Source organism: Lissotriton helveticus, chromosome 4_1 (genome assembly GCF_964261635.1).
Source record: "Lissotriton helveticus chromosome 4_1, aLisHel1.1, whole genome shotgun sequence".
Classification (NCBI taxonomy): Eukaryota; Metazoa; Chordata; class Amphibia; order Caudata; family Salamandridae; genus Lissotriton; species Lissotriton helveticus.
Window position 1 is genome coordinate 1402102939 of NC_136063.1, and position 17161 is coordinate 1402120099.

Below are 17161 nucleotides of genomic sequence, written 5' to 3' on the forward strand. Positions count from 1 at the left end.
TCCATTCCGGTTTATGTTGGTTCCAAAGTAAAGAAAATAGTTACAATTCCAAGGCCACATGTATAGTTGACGCGGCCAGCCCAAAGTGCTTGTAGGCGGCTTGCTGTGTAATCATACGCTGACTTTGAAGGTTGCTTGTTTTTTCTTTAATTAATCACTACGCTGCCGGCCTCACTAAGGTTGTAGGCACCGAGCTGTGTTCACCAATGCAAGTTCTCAATAAAGGTCTTGGAAATATAAAAAAAAAAATCCTCTCCCAAGCTGCTAGTAACTCATCTTGAAGGTCGTCATAGGTGAGGATAATTTGCGACCTGAGGCCCCTTGGGATTCTTCCTAGTCTGATGTATTGTTTTAAGGGGGCCCCATCCCACCATTTCGCCAATTCCCTCTTTTTTAGTCTCTCCAGCAATTAATTTACTTTTAAGACGTTCGTTAGAAAGTGGGTTTCCACTCTTAGTGGCTGGTTCTATGGTAAGTGAAGAAGTTGCTGCGCACAATCGTAAAGCGTGACGAAACACGTGTTTGTTAAGGCTTTTGAGAATAAACTGAAGCGAATGTTCCAGCAAGGAGTCAAGTTTTTTGTTACACTGCTAACGAGCCCCGCTGGACCTGAAAGCTTCTACCCGTCGGAAACAATTTTAGCCAGCCGAGAGCTCTATCAGTCACACCTCCTCTGTTCAGACACTGTAGCAAGGTGATATGTGCTACAGTGTCGAACGCTGCACTAAGGTCTAGCATGACAAGTGCCATAGTTAGGCCTGCGTCAGCCCCTTGGCGTAGAGTTTCGGTGGCTCGTAATAAGGCCGTCTCAGTAGAGAAGCCCCTTCGGAACCCTGATTGTGAGGAGTGCAGGAGATTTGTCTTCTCTGCAAATGCCATCAATTGCACATTTGCAATTTTCTCTGCAATTTTTGCAGTATAAGGTAACAGAGAAATGGGTCGTAAGTTCTACAGGACATCATGGCTTACATTAGGTTTTTTCCTAATAGGTAGCACAATGGCCTTTTTCCAGTTTATCGGAAGGGTCTGGGAGTCAAAGGATGTTACAAGGACATGGCGGATGTAAGGTTCTAAAGCCGCTATGCTTGCACCCAGGACCCTCGGGGGAGCGGGATCTCGTGGAGAACCTGATTTTATACTAGTGCAAATGGTTTCAAGTTCTTTGCTGGGCGGTACGGTAAAACACTCTAACCTCAGCTCAGAATTCAGCAGTGCCACTTCCTACAGTTCTACGAAGGTTTCTCCATCAGCAGGACAACTGGAGAAAGAGCTGTAGATTTTTTTAACCTTGTTGGCAAAATATTTTGCCACTTTATTACATTCCATGACGTAATCATTCTCCGGAACGTTGGAGTTTGAGACGGCTGAGATTTCTTTGTAAATTTTAAACAATTCTCTAGATGAACAGTCCGCCTCACTAATTCTGTTTCCATAAAATGTGGCTTTAGCAGCTCTAACCTGTTTTTGATAACTTCTCTGAGCTGTTCTATACTGAAGTTTAGTGTGCTCATTCATATCCCTGCGCCAAAGTCGTTCCAGTTTTTACATTCTGATCTGATTGACTGTAGGTCTGTCGTGTACCATAGGGCCGATCTCCTAACTCTGTTCCCCTGTTTTCCCTTGGCTAAAGGGGCTACCCTGTTCAAGGCAACCAGGATCCGGGTTTCTAAGTATTGATTAGCACTTTCACTATCCGTGCCTCCCGGCATCCCACCTAAACTAAGCATCTCACTGAAAATAGGTTGTGAGAAATTTTTCCATTTACGGTATGGGTAACTATTGTTGCCTCCCAACTGGGGGTCAGTGCTGCCTGAAGTGCAAATTTCAAAAGGGACTAGAAAATGGTCTGTCCAGGGAAGTGGGTTAGGAATACTCGTGGTTATGCCCTCCCAGTTGGCAAACACCGGGTCCAATAAATGGCCATGAGTATGTGTGGGTGTTTGGTTTATCAGTTCCAAATCCGTATTTCGTAATTCCTGCCTCCTCTCCAAGGCTTCCTTTAACTGGATGTCATCAAAATGAATATTTAGATCACCCAGAAGCAGGACCTTCCTATGTCTAAGCGCCAGGTGAGCAAGGTGTTCTTGCAGACTTTGCCTAAAATTTCCCAGGATCCCCGGAGGTCTATAAAGGAGGATACCCGAGATATGGTCCTGAGGGCCAAGTTTCAGTGCAAATTTGCCGGCCTCGCAGTTCTCTACTCCAAGAGGTTCGAGGGAGCACACCAGGGGGGCCTTACTGATAACTGCAATACCACCTCCTCTGCCTGCCGGTCGATCCACCCTGGCTAAGCTATATCCGGGTGGAAGGGCTTTGATAATCTCGGGGTCGGAATCTACCCCCAGCCATGTTTCCGTCAGAAAGAGTAAATCAAGGCCCTCCTCTAAGAGCAGGTCCCAAATTTGCAAAGCGTGTCTCGGGAGGGATCGACAGTTCAGCAAGCCTCCCCTGAGGCCTCTTGTCCGCTCTTTGTTGCCTATCTGTTTACTGGTTTTAAATGGGCAATGCCGGCATTTAATGGAAGATATAACCTCCATTTTGTGCCTGCAACACTCAATTATCGACGGACATAAGTCCCATAGGTCCTGTCTATTATAAGTTATCGGGTCAGCAGGAGAAAGGGCAGGGGTTAGGGCCCTGGACCGCGCCCGACTGCGGACGGGCGCAGACGGGCTTGCCTTAGGCGCGCCTTCGGCGCGCAAACGTCGCGCCCGCTGCGCTCGCCCGCTGCGCTCGCCCGCTGCGCGACCGAAAAATACACATAATTTATGTTGCTCCGGGGTTGTGGGTCAGGGGGGGCGTTGTCTGAAAGGGGCGTGGCCTCCGCTCGAGGCGGGAGGGCGCGAGGGGAGGTATGCGACCAGCGTGCAGCGTCAGCGCTGGCTCCGCTGCGTGCACCGACTGTTTCTTCAGGTAGGTGAAATTTAAGAACACAAGCAATCTGTGACACAAAATTTCTAAAACACAAGCAATCTGTGGTAATATTATTAAAAGATGGTGCCTCGCTCCCGGCTTTCCGCCTCAGGAGCTTACCTCTCGGTTTTGCTAGGGGCCCTGACACGGCAGCTTTTATTCAGGAGTGGCTGGGGGTGTGGCCTGAAAGGGGCGTGGCCTCCGCTTGAGGCAGGAGGGTGCGAGGGGGAGTATGCGACCAGCGTGCAGCGTCAGCGCTGGCTCCGCTGCGTGCACCGACTGTTTCTTCAGGTAGGTGAAATTTAAGAACACAAGCAATCTGTGACACAAAATTTATAAAACACAAGCAATCTGTGGTAATATTATTAAAAGATGGTGCCTCGCTCCCGGCTTTCCGCCTCAGGAGCTTACCTCTCGGTTTTGCTAGGGGCCCTGACACGGCAGCTTTTATTCAGGAGTGGCTGGGGGCGTGGTCTGAAAGGGGCGTGGCCTCCGCTCGAGGCGGGAGGGCGCGAGGGGGAGTATGCGACCAGCATGCAGCGTCAGCGCTGGCTCCGCTGCGTGCACCGACTGTTTCTTCAGGTAGGTGACATTTAAGAACACAAGCAATCTGTGACACAAAATTTCTAAAACACAAGCAATCTGTGGTAATATTATTAAAAGATGGTGCCTCGCTCCCGGCTTTCCGCCTCGGGAGCTTACCTCTCGGTTTTGCTAGGGGCCCTGACACGGCAGCTTTTATTCAGGAGTGGCTGGGGGCGTGGCCTGAAAGGGGCGTGGCCTCCGCTCGAGGCCGCGAGGGGGAGTATGCGACCAGCGTGCAGCGTCAGCGCTGGCTCCGCTGCGTGCACCGACTGTTTCTTCAGGTAGGTGAAATTTAAGAACACAAGCAATCTGTGACACAAAATTTCTAAAACACAAGCAATCTGTGGTAATATTATTAAAAGATGGTGCCTCGCTCCCGGCTTTCCGCCTCAGGAGCTTACCTCTCGGTTTAACGCTTGACCCATAAGCAGGTCATCCTAGGCAAATATTTTATTTTGCTGTTGCCTTTATCTTGTGGACATCTAAGATTTTGGAGATTCTGACCCAGAAAGAGGATTCTTCCTCTGACAGTTAATAAACGTTTCTTTACCAATCGGATGCTGTATTCTTTAATTTGGCATTCCCAAAGCCAGTTAATGTACAACTAAGACACGGGGCCGGATGTGAACACATTTAGACAATTATTTCCTTATTTCAAGCAATACAGTTTATCATTATGATTTAGTTATTTAAGACAGTCACAGCTAATGCCACGTCTATATTGCAAAGATAAAGGAGAGTGGGAAACCCAATATACCCTTTCGGGCTTGGGCAAATACTATTAGTAAAGTTTAGGGGTGCCTGCAAGGGGTTTTGTTTATAGGAATTATCACTAGATTTCAGACTTGGATCTAATTTCCAAACACTAGTCTGCACAATCAAATTTAACAACTGTTAAAATTTCTTTATAACTACCAATTGGGTAGACAAACCCTTCAAATGAAACAGTGAGAAATATGAAAAATATAAAAAACACCGGAAATGTTATTGTAGAAAAATATTTCTTTTGTACCCTATAAATTTATGATCAAAAAATATAAAAGAAATATTTTTCTACAATAACATTTCCGGTGTTTTTCATATTTTTTATATTTTTCATATTTCTCACTTCTTCATATTGAAAATTGACTGTTTCATTTGAATGGTTTGTCTACCCAATTGGTAGTTTTTTTTTTTTTTTATTTCTTTATTCGCAAAAATTCGTGTACCACTCAATAGCATGTGTATCACATATACAAACGAATCGTAACAGATTGAGGCGCAGTATATCACAAGCAGTTGTATGAAGTGGCATGAAATACAGTGCAGCATCTTTTACATTTTCAATTTTCTCCCCAAAAACAAGACAAAAAACAATTTGGTTATGTCGGATTCGAGTGATTGACCAAAGTTACATCAAACAAATAATATCTATAAAATAAAACCCCAAAAAAGGAAAGAGAAAAAAAAATGCGCAAGTGGAGGCGAGTACAAGAGAGCCGATCAGCCGGTACATCAAATGTAAAAGGACAATACCATCGCCCGGTGGGCGTAAGCATTTACATAGTTCGGTGCAAGCCATGGCATACTGAGTTCGGGGTCTGCAAGGACCGGCGGTCTCCCAAATACAAAACACATACCACAGTTAGCATAATGAATGGCCATCCACATCATTTCTCACAATCACAGTATCCATGCAAGCAGCGGACAAGAAACCCGCATCCTGTCAATGGGACACAACTGCACAGTGTAACCAGCACAACACGTTAGCCCACCCCTTCTTGTGTTATGGAATTAATCACCTTGAGCTGCTGCTCTTGTGTGGGCTTCTCGATGTATGCGCGATATGGACCCCAAATGTCCAGCAGCCGGGAGGCTACCGGAGTCTGTGCGGAGTACTCCACACTGTTCATATTGCAGTGCGACATGCTGCGGAGCCAGGCCCGCACACTGGGAGCCCGTCTGGCACCCCACAGCAACGCGACTTCTCTTTTTGCCAGTAGCAAACCAATGGCAGCCAGCTTGCGTGTAGAACGTGGGAAATTGACTACATAGCCAAGCAGAGCTACCTCAGGAGTGGGTGTCAAGTCCAGTTTTAACATATCCCCCAGTAGTCGGTGCACCTGAAGCCAATAGTCGTGCAATCGTGGACACGTGCAGGAAAGATGGGCAAAGTCAGCCTGCGGTGCCCGGCACTTAGGACAGCAATCTTGTGTGCTAGAACGGGGGTGTAATACATCCGTCTCAGAAATTTAAAATGTATAAGTTTATGTCTACTGTTCAAAGATACGTCTCTTGTGACCACACAGCACGCCTCCCACTGGTCGTCGGTGATCGGGTTACCTAGATCCCCCTCCAAGGCAGCGCGCACCGCTGCGTCCCGTGAGGGAAGAGCGGCAAGACACAACCTGTACAGTTTAGAAACAATATGTGATCCCGTCGGGTTCTGTATTAGGAATGTGAGCATCTCGGCTTCTTCAGGGGGGAGTAGGAAAGTGCCGAATCCGGCTCGGAGCATGGATCTAAGTCTGGTCAACGTGAAAGAGTCCATGAAGGTACGGTCAGTGAAGCGCTGATCTTCCGTAACGGAGAAAACATGTCCCTCCGGGAAAAGATCCCCAATAGTGTCTAAGTGGAATTTGGACAGTGTACGCTGCACCACCGTTTCTTCGGTGATAGGCAGCCAGTAGGGATTAGGCAGGGGAAGGGCGGGGGAGTAGAGTGTGTCAATGTGGAGCAGTCTGCGCAATTTATCCCAAGCCCAGCACGTGGTGGACACAGTCTGAATGTCAAGTGGGAGACGGGGAAAACCTTTGGGGAGGAGTGACCCAAGCGGCACCGGAAGCACAAGGTCCGCCTCTGGTCTTAAATGCAAAATCCTGGCATCAGGATGGAACCAGTAATAGGCATATGAAGCCTGAGCGACTAGATAATACAGGTAAAAATCCGGCACTCCGAATCCGCCACGCTCATACGGGAGTGTCAATGTGTGCCATGATACCCTTGGGTTCCTGCCGCCCCACATCAACTTCAACAGCAGTGTTCGAAGTTGTGTAAAAGAAATCTTGGTGAGGGGTATCAGTATATTGTGGAATAGGTACAAAAACCGTGGAAGCACGATCATCTTAATGATGGCGATGCGGCCTGCCATAGTTAGAGGGAGGCGAAGCCATCGCTCCATATGATCTTCTAAGAAATCAAGAGCGTGTCCATAATTTAGGCAGACAATTGACACAGTGTCGAGGTGAACATGAATCCCCAAATATTTAACAGAGTCTGTATTCCATTCCAAAGGAAAGGCGCAATGCCATTCGGAGGTGGAGGGAGTGAGTGGGAAAATGACCGATTTGTGCCAATTCATGCGGAGGCCCGAATATTCTCCAAAACGGGTTATCTCCAACAACAGTGGTTCCAGATTCGTCTGCGGCATGCGGACATACAGAATCGTGTCATCCGCATAAAGCGAGACGAGGAGGACCAGTACGAAACTGAAGCCCTCTGTGCAGATGTTTCTCCTGGAAATGCTGCACTACGGGGTCCATCGCTAGGATGAACAGTAGCGGCGATAGCGGGCATCCCTGGCGGGTGCCTCGCGAAAGAGAGAAGCTGTCCGTAAGAGTGCCATTCAGTCGTATTCGCGCGGTAGGAGCGGTATACAGTAACTCCACCGTCGCCACAAACATCTCAGGCATTCCCATTCGCCTCATGATCGACAAAAAAAAGGGCCACTCTAAAGTGTCAAACGCATTTTCTGCGTCTAGAAACACAGCTGCAGCGGGGAGAGAAGGATCCATCCTGTGGATCACAGAGAACAACGTCCTCAAATTGAAAGAGGTGGATCTATGAGGGACAAAAACGGACTGCGCTGGGGATATAATGGATTCCATCAGGAGCGATAAGCGTATCGCAAGAACCTTCGCCAGGATCTTATAGTCCAGATTCAAGAGGGACAGGGGCCTGTAGGACCCACAAGAAGAAGGATCGCGTCCCGGTTTCCGGAGAAGCACAATTACCGCCTCTCTTAGAGTAGGAGGCAGCGTTCCAGTCTCTAGTGCCTCAGCATATACCTCGACCAATTTTGGCACCAGTTCCTCCTTGTATTCTTTGTAAAAATCAGCGGAAAAACTATCTAGTCCCGGCGCCGAAGAGCCCTTCAAGGAATCAATGGCCTCCACTATAGAGTCTGGGGTGATTGGAGAAGCAAGAAACTCCTGCATATGTTTCTCGAGATACACCATTGCAATCTCATTTAAGTAGGGGCCAGGGTCGTGTTGTTCGCCCGTAAGTGTTGGCGTGTAAAGTGTTTGGTAGTACGACACAAAAGTGCCGCATACCGCAGGTGTGGTGTGGTGTCGTGAGCCTTGAGTGTCTGTTATGTCTGTGATGTAAGTCGCCTGTCGAGGGGGACGGAGCAATTGTGCAAGAAGCTTCCCCGGTCTATCACCCTCCCCGTATTGGCGTGCTGTGTGGTATTTACCCATGAATTTCAGCTCTCTATCAGCAGTATCCCTGAATTCCGACAGTAACTCCAATCTCCTGGCCTCAGCCGACTCGGACTGGTCCCCGGGCACATCCCCATACATCCTAGCAATGTCGTTTTCAAGATGGGTTAGAGTGGTCCGAATCTCTTTCAGGGCTCCCACATGTTTGCCAATACATACCCCGCGAATGGTGGCTTTGAATCCCTCCCACAGCATGGCCCAGGTATTCACAGAACCGGTGTTGATGTCAAAGTACTCTTCAATTGCACTGGGGATCTCTTCAGTAAAAGCCGGATCTAGCAGGGCCCTTCCCGGAAACCGCCACTGTCTCTCATACCCACCCAGTCGGGGAATTAGCAGAGTCAGTACAATTGGGGAGTGGTCTGAAAAAGTTCGCGGCAGAGTGGAGAGGGCATCCACCCAACCAGCGACCCCTGGGGAAAGCAGCCAATAATCTATTCTCGTGCTAGTTCCATGGAACCCAGAATGGTGTGTAAACCCTGGCGCGTGTGGATGTAACCTGGCCTCTATGTCTATCAGGGAGAAGTGAGAGCAAATATCAGTAAGCACTCGTCGGGATCGGGCTTTGGAGTCCGGGGAGGTGGAAGTACTATCCCTATCTGGGTTCAGCAGCACGTTAAAATCGCCCCCCATCACAAGCAGTTCTATGTCAGAATTAAGCAGTGTCAGTTGAAGTTCCTGAAAGAAGGCAGGGGAATCAACATTAGGCCCGTACACTCCTAGCATGGCGATCTTGTATCTCATCAACTCCCCGTGCAGCAACACGTATCTGCCCTCCCTGTCAGTAACACTTCCAGTCAGCACAAACGGAACACGCTTATGTACAAAAATTGCAACGCCCCTGGCATAACTGCTGTAATTAGAAAAAAATCTGTGTGAACCCCAACTCTTAGCCACAGGTACGTCAGCGAATGGTGCCAAGTGTGTTTCCTGAAGAAAGAGGACATCCACCCGGTGTCGTGCTGCATAGTTCAACACCTGTTTGCGTTTCCGTGTGGTATTCAAACCCCGAACATTCCAAGACATCAATGTGAGTCTGGACGGGCCAGACTGCCTGCCTATCGCGGCCATCGCACAAAACCAGCAACACTGTCCAGTAGTAATGACCCCAGCTTCTCGCTCCCAACCTCCACACAATCACTCAAGCAATAGCAAAAAAGAAAAAAAAAAGGTTCAGAAAGCATTACATATCCCGCCCCCCACCCACCACCCAGCCTCCCAACTGCCCAGGAGAGGCAATCCCCATGAGTGCACAATCGTAACCAGCGGAACTTCGAGAACAAGAACCATATCGTGAAACAATAACATTTCCAACAAAAGAAAACCCCAATAAGGTAAGACAATAAGGCATGAGCCATAGGGGCGGGCAACGCTACCCCATGCGGGTGGTTCCGACCGGCGGCCCGATTGGTATCGGCCAGTCAACTACCCACTGGTAAACCACATCAATTGTGAGACATCATCAGCAAAGTCAAGCCATGCAGCATGCGAAGGTCGTCAGCCCAGACCGGTTTCTGCAAAAAGGTCTACACTGTTCTGAGTGTCCACTCGAGGAGGGGAGTGTGGTGCATTATTGGAGGCCGAAGGTGAGCCCTGTTTTCTGTAGCTTTGACGCCCAATTGGTAGTTATAAAGAAATTATAACAGATATTAAATTTGATTGTGCAGACTAGTGTTTGGAAATTAGATCCAAGTCTGAAATCTGGTGATAATTCCTATAAACAAAACGTCATATATTGCAGGCATGTGGCACAGCAAGTGAAAATGTTTCACAATAGTAAGATGGCACACTTTACAGAGAAGGATGAAAGGCATGTCTATTGTAGAGACCACAAACATTGAGACACATTTCCAGGAATGAATGCACAGCATATGTTAAATTCAAGCCATTTTATAATGCAAACTTATTGGTAAACATAAAGTATGCTCTATCCTCACACTTTAACCATCAAGCCACTTTACATCTGCCTGAGAAGGTGAAATCACATTTTGCTGTACATAGTTGGTATGGCTTATTTTAATACCAGTGCAACAGTATTTTTTAGCTAAAAAAACAAAAGTCAGACTCCAGGACACTTTTCATTCTCCCCATTCAAATATCAAATGATTTCATTGACCATTAAAAAAAGGAAGTTCATGATGTATGCTCATACCAGGAATGATGGTGTAGCCGACTGCTCTCTTCTTCAGGTAGGCAAGGTAAGGAGGAATGACTTCCTGCAGAAAAATTACATCTGGGTCGTATCTAAACAGATATATATATTGAGGCAAGAACAACAGGTTGAAGTAAGTTTAGCACGCCATTAAGCTACCAATTCATTAGCAAGCACATACACAACACAATACTCATAAGTATATTGCATTTGTGACTTAGAATGATGACATACATTTTAGAAATATAATTATTAAAAGCTACATGGTTGAACAATTAAAACATCACCACAACTGTTGCAGACACTTATTTGTTGCAGTATCATGATACCAGAAAGACGTCGTTTACACATAGAGTGGCTGAATATCATGAAAACATTGGATACATTTCAAGTACACATTAATGTTCAGTGTAGCTAGAAACAAGCAATTGAGAAGCTACGAAACAGGATTTGAAATATTCCCCATATTTTTATAATCTGGAATCCCAGTGGTTTCATAGTGAGTATACTTGTTAATTTGAAACTGTGCAGCCCACTGTATGCAAGGAATGCATGTTAATGGTGAAAACAGAGAGCAAACTACTTTGCCCACTGAGCTGGTACATCTACTGAATCAAGGAGTTTATATCGGATATCTGGATTGTACTTGCCTAAGTCAAGACCTTTTGTTTTTTAATAATATATTTAAGACAGGCATCTAAGAGGTTTTGTATCAGCCTCTTTCTGCCATTAGCTTATTTGGCTATGGGGCATTCAGTCTGAACTTGAGGCATTGTCAGTTACATTTTGGATTAGTTCACAGGTAATATTTTTTGGGTCACTGGTTTTATACTGGTTGTGTGGTTGTATTCTTTCACATACTCTGGGATGCACGTGAGACTATTTACCTTCTCATAACCGTCATTCACCGCACTTTGTCAATTTTAATTACTTATGTGACACGTGCACTTCTATTTATAAAGAAATCCTTTTTTCATTATAGCATCCATTATCACACTTCATGAAATATCTTATGGTGAAAATAACTGATAAACTGCACAAATTATCATTGGTTAGAAAACTGTGATGGCTTAGTGTAAAAAGATTTTTTTATTAAAAGTTACATTCATATAAATTAAGTTCTACACCAAATACAGTAATACATTCCAACAATTGAACACGTTTGCAACTCTGTACTAAAGATAGTTAAGATTTAATACTAAAATCCCATAAACAGAAAGAATTATGAACTAAAAATTAACAGATTCTTTTCACTTGAAATATTTTCCATTTTAAAAAGGGCAAGGGAGAAGATAAAATAGGGTCAGATGTCAAGACACAAACAAACCCATCCTAAACGATCACTAAACAATTAGCATGCTAATCATAAAACAGAGACCATATACCCTCATACAGATGTGAGGTGCCAACCTTAACATACAGAACTCCAATTTGAAGATACTACTAGCATATCCATTAGCCAATTCAACATGGCATGCATCAACAGACGTAGACACTTTAGGCATCTGCTTTGTGGCTGATCTCATAACCGCCGCACCCTGCCCCACTCCTACATGTATACGCCATCCCTTTCCCTTCGGTATTTCCCCTCCCGCCAAGAAAGCCACTACACTTCTTGTCTCGTGGTGGTCATTTGTTGGCCGCAGTTTATTAGGGTTACAAGGAAACAAGTATATTTTTTCATTTTGCATGTTATATCATTATAGATTTCCTTGCGATTATCTCTTGGCCCTTTCTGGGCCGGTTCTTTGGTAGGTTGGAATTTTCTTGCGCCTCATTTGCGCGGAAAGGGGGTAGCCTTTGTCCCAGAGTTAGGCCGCCTCGCTATCTTATCCGACTTTGTTGTGCCCTGCCATCCGGCGGGGGCTGGGCTGAGAGCACCATCTCTGTTTGCTACCCCTTCCTTTGGTAGCCATGTAACCCAGCCATGAGGCATCCCAGAATCGCTGTCCTTAGGCCACCTCACCCAGCTGTGCGGCATCTGAAGGTGAGTGGACCTATTCTGGCGCACTGCCCTCCGGTGTGCCTCCGTACCAACCGTTCTCAGCGTAGCCCTTCGCCACGTCTTTTGCCTTTCTCAGACCTGCGACATTGCTGTTCCTTTGGTGTGAGTGGGTGGGGCAAGCTCTTCTTCTTCCGCCGTACTGCTCCCCCGCTCCTGGATGATAGGAGCATACCTGGTGGAGCAGCGCTTATAAGCCCCTGTCTAGCCCTTTGGGTTTCGCGCCACCTCCCGCCATTGGGGGGGTTAGAATCCCGCATGTACCCCCATTGGCCACGGCAATGTGGGGGGGTGACCCCTGGGGGCTTTCCCCACGCCTTGCTCGGCATACCGGCTTTTCGTGCCAAGCCAGGTCCCCCCGCCCCCTCCTCCTGGGGGCTCGACGCCGGGTTATGGCGCTGGCTCCTGAGCCCCCTTCGGGGGCACGCCTCTGCAATAACCCCCGCACCCTGCCCCCCTCCTACATGTATGCGCCATCCCTTTCCCTTCGGTATTTCCCCTCCCGCCAAGAAAGCCACTACACTTCTTGTCTCGTGGTGGTCTTTTGTTGGCCGCAGTTTATTAGGGTTACAAGGAAACAAGTATATTTTTGCATTTCGCATGTTATATCATTATACATTTCCTTACAATTATCTCTTGGCCCTTCTGGGCCGGTTCTTTGGTAGGTTTGAAATTTCTTGCGCCTCATTTGCGCGGGAAGGGGGTAGCCTTTGTCCCAGAGTTAGGCCGCCTCGCTACCTTGTCCGACTTTGTTGTGCCCTGCCATCCTGAGGGGGCTGGGCTGCGAGCGCGTCTCCGTTTGCTACCCCTTCCTTTGGTAGCCATGTAACTCAGCCGTGAGGCATCCCAGAGTCACTGTCCTTAGGCCACCTCACCCAGACGTGCGGCATCTGAAGGTGAGTGTACCTATTCTGGTGCACCGCCCTGCCGTGTGCCTTCGTTCCAACCGTTCTCAGTGTAGCCTTTCGCCACGCCGTCAGGGAGTCTGCCGTCTTCCTGCGGCTCCCCCTCTTACGTCCTGACTTGTTACTGACAACCTGCCAACACCATGGCGCCCCACAGGTTGCACTAGAACATTCTCATGCCCTGCTCGGAGAGGTGCACCCCGTCGCTGGAGTAGTATTCCAGGCGGCCCGTGTGTATCAGCCCATGCCTGATTGATCCCAGGTCATTTGCCCTGCAGAACTTGCTCACTGTGAGGTTTAATTTTTTCTTGAGTTTTTCACCCCTTTGTATGATTCCGCCCCGCGCCATTCCTTTCTACTGATCAGCTCGGACCAGATTATTGACGTGCGCCCAAACGCCCTGGACTTCTCGATGAGGTCTTTTTGTATCCCGAGGAGCAGCGCTCTTCACCCCATCCCGGCCAGGTCGTTCCCTCCCAGGTGTATGATCAGAACGTCCGGGTGCCGCCCTGCTTCTTCCTGTAGGCCCTTGAGGGCTGCCGCCAGCTGCTCCCATTGCATGCCAGACCGTCCGAACCATCGGATGCACGTGTGCCTCGGTCTGTCCCCGAGTGTGCAGCCAGAGTTTTTCCACCAGGCTTCCATCCGTCTGATAAAGGAGTGGCCCACCACCCATACCAGGTGCTGTCTTTTCCCTGTTGGAGCAATGGGAAAACGGCCAGTCACTTCCTAGGTCGCCCCACGTGCCCTCCGGTCATAGCAGCTGGGGCCTCACGTACGTTTTGTATGCGCGTGAGCGCCACCTTCCTACCGCCTGTATTCCTGCCTCGGACATCCCATATTGTGCTGCGGTCGTGGCTGCCCCTATCCGGAAAGAATGGGACCCAAAGCCTCTCGGGGGTAGGCCCGCCCTGCTGAGTGCGAGGCGCATCACTGCTGTGAACTGAAACTTGCTCAGCTGGGTGCCGTCCCTGTGTTTGAACCGGGGGCCCTCCCCCGCTGGACGTACCGCCATGAATGCGAACAGGCAGCATACCGCGCAGTGTCTCTGCTCTTGGATGTTTTGTAATCTGACTATGGTCCCCTTGCCCTCCTGGTCTGTTTTTGACCGCCGTAGCACCATCTCCACTCCCTTTGCCTTGGGCGTCACGTCGCTGGCCTGCAAGCAGTGCTCGGCCTGGCCCTCTCTGGCAGGGGCCACTATCTCGCTGCTGCAAATGCCCCAAAGAAGGCCGTGGTGAACTCTGCCCTGAAGAGCAGCAGCACGTATCTGTCAGTTGTTACGCCCTCCAATGCCTCCAGCAGCGCCCCTAGCTTTTCAAAATCTATTGGGTGCCTTGTGTCCACTGTCTTTCCTTCCTTCCTTATCCAACCCTTCATAGCTGTCCTGATGTAGTGGGATGCAATTGGGTTATGACCTGTTTCCAGATTTGCATAGTGTGCCACGGCCGCCAGGTGAGACCTCTTCCGCTCATAGGCCCAGCCAATGAACTACTCTGCCGCCCTGCGAGTGCCTCCCTCATTAGCTAGGGATTGGATGCCCCCACTCTCATCACCGTTGCTACGTATTTACTGTATCGTTTGGCTGCAGCTGGGTCGAGCGCGTGTTTGATCAGTTCTGAAAGGTCTACCCTGCCAATTCCCAGAGCTGAGTGGGGAAGGGGGTCATATTTGCCTCTGCCCTTGGTGCCAGTACCCTGAATTTGCACATCTTGTCTCTGGATAGCGCGTCTGCTATTTCGTTCTCCACCCCTGGCACGTGCCTTGCTCGCAGCTCTATGTTGCCTTCCAGCTGTAAGATAACCAGACGTCACATTAGTCTCAGTGTGTCTGGGCACCTGGCCGACCCTCTGTTAATCGCCTGCACTACGCCCTTGTTGTCAGACAATAGGGTCAATTTCATGTCCCAGAGCTCCCTTTTCCAAATTACTAGTGCCACTACGATTGGGAAGAGTTCCAAAAATTTTATGTTGCCCGTTATGCCTCACCTATGCCAGCTGGTGGGCCACTGTCCTGCGCTCCACTTTTCCCTCAAGATTGCTCCAAACCCTGTGCTCCCTGACGCATTGGTGTGCAATTCAATTTGTTTACTGGTCAGCCAGCCTTCCCTCCATATCAGCACCCCGTTGAAGTCTGCCAGGAAGGTATCCCACATTCGCAGGTCCCTTTTCACTTCGGCCCGAGCCGCACGTGGTGGTGTTTGTGCGTGAGGCCGCATGTCAGCTGTGTTAATCACCTAGCGAACACCTTGCCTGCTGGGATGACCCTAGTTGCGAAATTTAATTTCCCTATGAGCTGTTGTATGTCCCTCAATGTAGCCTTGTTGGACCCGCATAGGTTCCTTATGTCCTGTCTAAAGTCTTCTACTTTCTCGGGTGGTAGCCTAGATGTGACCGAGTCCAGCTCGATCCCCAGAAAAGTGATTTTTGTGGTTGGCCCCTCCATCTTGTCTTTGGATAGGGGGATCCCTATCTCGCCTGCTAGCCTAATGAATGCCCTCAGGGTCTCCTCGCACTTGGGGGACGCAGCTGGGCCGGTAAACAGGAAATTGTCTAGGTAATGCAGTTTCCCGCCTGTGGGGTGACTATCATGTAGTGTCCATTCTATGAATGTGCTGAATAGCTCAAAGTATGCGCATGACACTGAGCATCCTATTGGCATTGCTTTGACATGATAGTAATGTCCCTCCCACTGGAAACCTAACAAGTGGAAGCTATCGGGGTGAACTGGGAGTAGGCGGAACGCCGACTCGATGTCTGCCTTTGCCATGAGAGTCCTGCTGCCTGTAGCCCTTATCAGGTCTATTGCATCGTTAATCGTAGAATAGGTTACTGAGCATACCTCTGCTTCTATCCCATCGTTTACTGACATGCCATCTGGGAATGATAGGTGGTGGATCAGTCAGAATTGCCCCTGTTCCTTTTTTGGTACCACCCCAAGTGGTGAAATGACCAACTCCCTACCCCTTGAGGCTGGGAGGGGGCCCTCAATTCTGCCAAGTTGTCTCTCCTTCTCTATCTTTTTAGCTAATACCCCTGGGTGCTGCAATGCTGATTTCAAATTTCTCTCGCAGCTGGGTGGGAGGGGGCCGCTGAAGGGAATGGGAAAGACATTCTCAAAGCCGTGCACCAGTGTCTCTGCATCTGGTTTGTTATGGTATCTGTTGGCTAGCGCGCATAATCTCTGTGTGTTAATGGGGGACCACGCTAGCAGGGCGCCGCCCAGTCTCGCTCCCCCTCTCAGCCCCCTCCGCTTCCCTCATTGCTTCTTTTTCTCCCTTTGACACGCTTTGGGTCGTCTTTGCGCCTACAGCTTGCAGCGGGGTGCCCCCCTGCATGTTGAACATAAGTGTTGGAATTTACACACTGCCCCGTATGTGCATTTGCTGGCCTCAAATTTACAGCATATTACTGGTGGCCCGCTGGCGTGTGCTCCCCTTCCTGCGCTGGCGTGCTTGTGCTTTTGAAAAGGCTGAAAAGGCCTCCCTTTTCCCTTCTGAAAGGGGCCACGAAAGGGGTGTTCGCTCCACCCCGCCCCATGTTCTGACCTTATTTGCCACCATCATCTTATGGATGAACCCGTAGACGTCCTCCTCATTCCACTCCATTTCCGGGTGTGTCTGCATTTTTAGCCTGAAACCCTTATCATATTCTAGCCAAGCGTCGCCCTGGAACTGCCGCTGTGCGTTGTGTATTTTTCAACTATGATGCATGCCATGATCCTGAATGCGTCTAACCAATTATCGAATGTTCATTCCTTGCGCTCTCTTCTCCTCTCCTTCCTATCTTCCTCCTTCTTATCGCATGTCGTCAGATCAAAACCCTCTAACTGTATTTCAAGTAATGAAAAGATATCTATAAACTCCTTCCTCCAGATCCTCTCTTTCACTGCTAAGGGTATGAGGCAGGCTAGACCTGTGGCCTTGGTGGTCATGGATGTCGGAACCGGTGAGGTCCGCGTGTATGCCTCGGGTATTGGTACTGCTACTGGGGTATGATCGTGGGTGGGGTGTTCCCCCATGCCACCGTGGGTGACCCTACCTCCCCTTCTGCACTTGCCGAGGCCTGCTCCCCTAACCGGTGCTGCTGCTCCATACCTGGGTTGAGCAGGTGCCAAGGTAACC

At 48.8% G+C, this 17161-nt stretch overlaps 1 protein-coding gene across 4 annotated transcripts in view; it reads right to left on the reverse strand.

Annotated features, from left to right (window-relative positions):
- LOC144829128 (tyrosyl-DNA phosphodiesterase 2-like) overlaps positions 1-17161 on the reverse strand; it is a 239853-nt gene that overhangs the window by 70003 nt on the left and 152689 nt on the right. For all 4 annotated transcript variants that reach the window (XM_078687949.1, XM_078687946.1, XM_078687947.1 and 1 more), the window contains one exon: positions 10132-10223. In XM_078687949.1, the coding sequence (XP_078544075.1) occupies positions 10132-10223 (92 nt within the window). The remainder of the gene's footprint in view (positions 1-10131; positions 10224-17161) is intronic.